General features: G+C 34.5%; 1 protein-coding gene across 1 annotated transcript; it reads left to right on the top strand.

Annotated features, from left to right (window-relative positions):
• Nucleotides 1–284: 284 nt before the first annotated feature.
• On the top strand, nucleotides 285–693 carry LOC118757453 (the record flags this gene model as incomplete). The annotated part of the gene is made up of 2 exons (XM_036492162.1): nucleotides 285–435; nucleotides 511–693. Coding segments are annotated over 2 exons (334 nt in total), but the record flags the coding sequence as incomplete, so codon positions are not given.
• Nucleotides 694–1,728: the final 1,035 nt, after the last annotated feature.

Genomic DNA, 1,728 nt, shown 5'->3' with positions numbered 1-1,728 from the left:
AAAGCCAGGCAAATTTTCGTGGACCCCCACTTACAACTCTTGAACGTCCATATTTTTCACGCTGACGTAGATCCCCGTCGAGCCCACTTTGGGAATCACCGATCTAAATTAACGATTTGCTGCAACTTAAATGAATATCACAAACTTTAATATACATATATAATAACCAATATTTGGCAACTAACTGTCAGTTTTCGAAACCAAACTATTTTCTCGGTGTATACACTTAGAAAAAAATCTTAACCCAATTATATAATATGTCACCAAATCATGTGTTCTTTCAGAACCTTATACTTGGAAGAGAATTTCATCTTTATGGAATGCATATCAAGTACTGGACGCATTAACAATGGCAGTCTGGCATTTAATAATGCAAAAATAGTTTTGCGAAAATTGGCACAATTTCATGCTACTTCATTGGTGTATTTAAAAGAGGTTAGACAGTGAGACATACTATGTTTTGTATTTATGTATATACATATGTACGTTCAATCACTCTTTCTGTTAAAGCTTCCCGTAGATGATGTTATATCTGAGACTTCGCCCCTATTGGCTAATGATGAGGTGGAAACCCGCATGAATGCTGCCATTAAAACTATAGAAGCATACTGGCCCGAATTTAAAGAAATCGCTACAAAAAATGCGCAGCTGTGTGGAAACATTTCGCAAACGTTTAACTCATCTGTTGGATAAAAATGGGCAAACGTTGAAAGTTATCGCACTTGGTGAACCATACATGAAAAATATGCATTTCCAATACACTGGAAATGATGTTGAAGATGTTGTGTTTGTATGTAATTTTAATATATGCACTTATATGTACATGTATGTATCTACACTAAGGTGGTCCAAAAATGCATGTGAAAGAGTAAAGTGAGAATTGTAATGTCTCACCCTCTAGGACTTTTCTATACTGAAAAAATTTACAGCCCCGTGTTTTTTATTTTGAGATAAAAAAAAAACAATTTTTCGTAGAAATGGGATAGAATTCTTGAAATAAATATTTTTCGATAGTAAAACTCGGCTTTTCTGCAGGAGACTTCCAATAACAATACCCAATTGCTTATGTTACCTTTTTTTTGGGGTAAATAAACAAACGGTTATTATTATCGGGAGTTTTCTGAAGTGAATCATAGTTTTCCGTTCGATTGATTTTCAAGAATTCTTCTTTTTTTTTTGAACCACCCTGATGCGTACATACATATGTATATGGGCATTGATGCAAATTTTAATTTTATATTTTTATTTTGGCAGAGTAACTTCAGTAATTGCTTCGTTGGCAGTTGTGGCTACGATTTAAATTTATTCCTCAATACCTGTTTGAACTTCGATGCTCTGACTCGGGAACGTTATAAACTTCTTCATTGCTACTATGAACATTTCTCCGGAACATTGAAATCTTTAAACGAAAACTCCATTCCCAGTTGGCAAACAATTTTGGATGACGTGCACAAATTTGAACTTATCGGTTTTTATGGTTTACTTTGTGAAATGCCATTTTGTAGTGAGAAAAACGATCTTCCGAAATGCTATATGCTGGACGAAATGAAAACTGAGGGAGTTATGCCAATTTCCCTTGAACAAGAGTATAAGTTTTTATTTAAAAGTGCACGCGTTGAAGATATGCTCAAGTATGGATTGTACCGTTTTAATGAAATTCGTGTATGGGATTACAAAACAAATTGGGAGAAAAAACCGCAGAGCGTGAGTGATTTCGAATTGGATGCA

This window comes from Rhagoletis pomonella, unplaced genomic scaffold, assembly GCF_013731165.1.
Source record: "Rhagoletis pomonella isolate Grant_MI unplaced genomic scaffold, Rhpom_1.0 Rhpom_scaffold_18167, whole genome shotgun sequence".
NCBI lineage: Eukaryota > Metazoa > Arthropoda > Insecta > Diptera > Tephritidae > Rhagoletis > Rhagoletis pomonella.
Note: the sequence above shows the minus strand (reverse complement) of the source record. Positions and strands in the feature narration are given on the sequence as shown.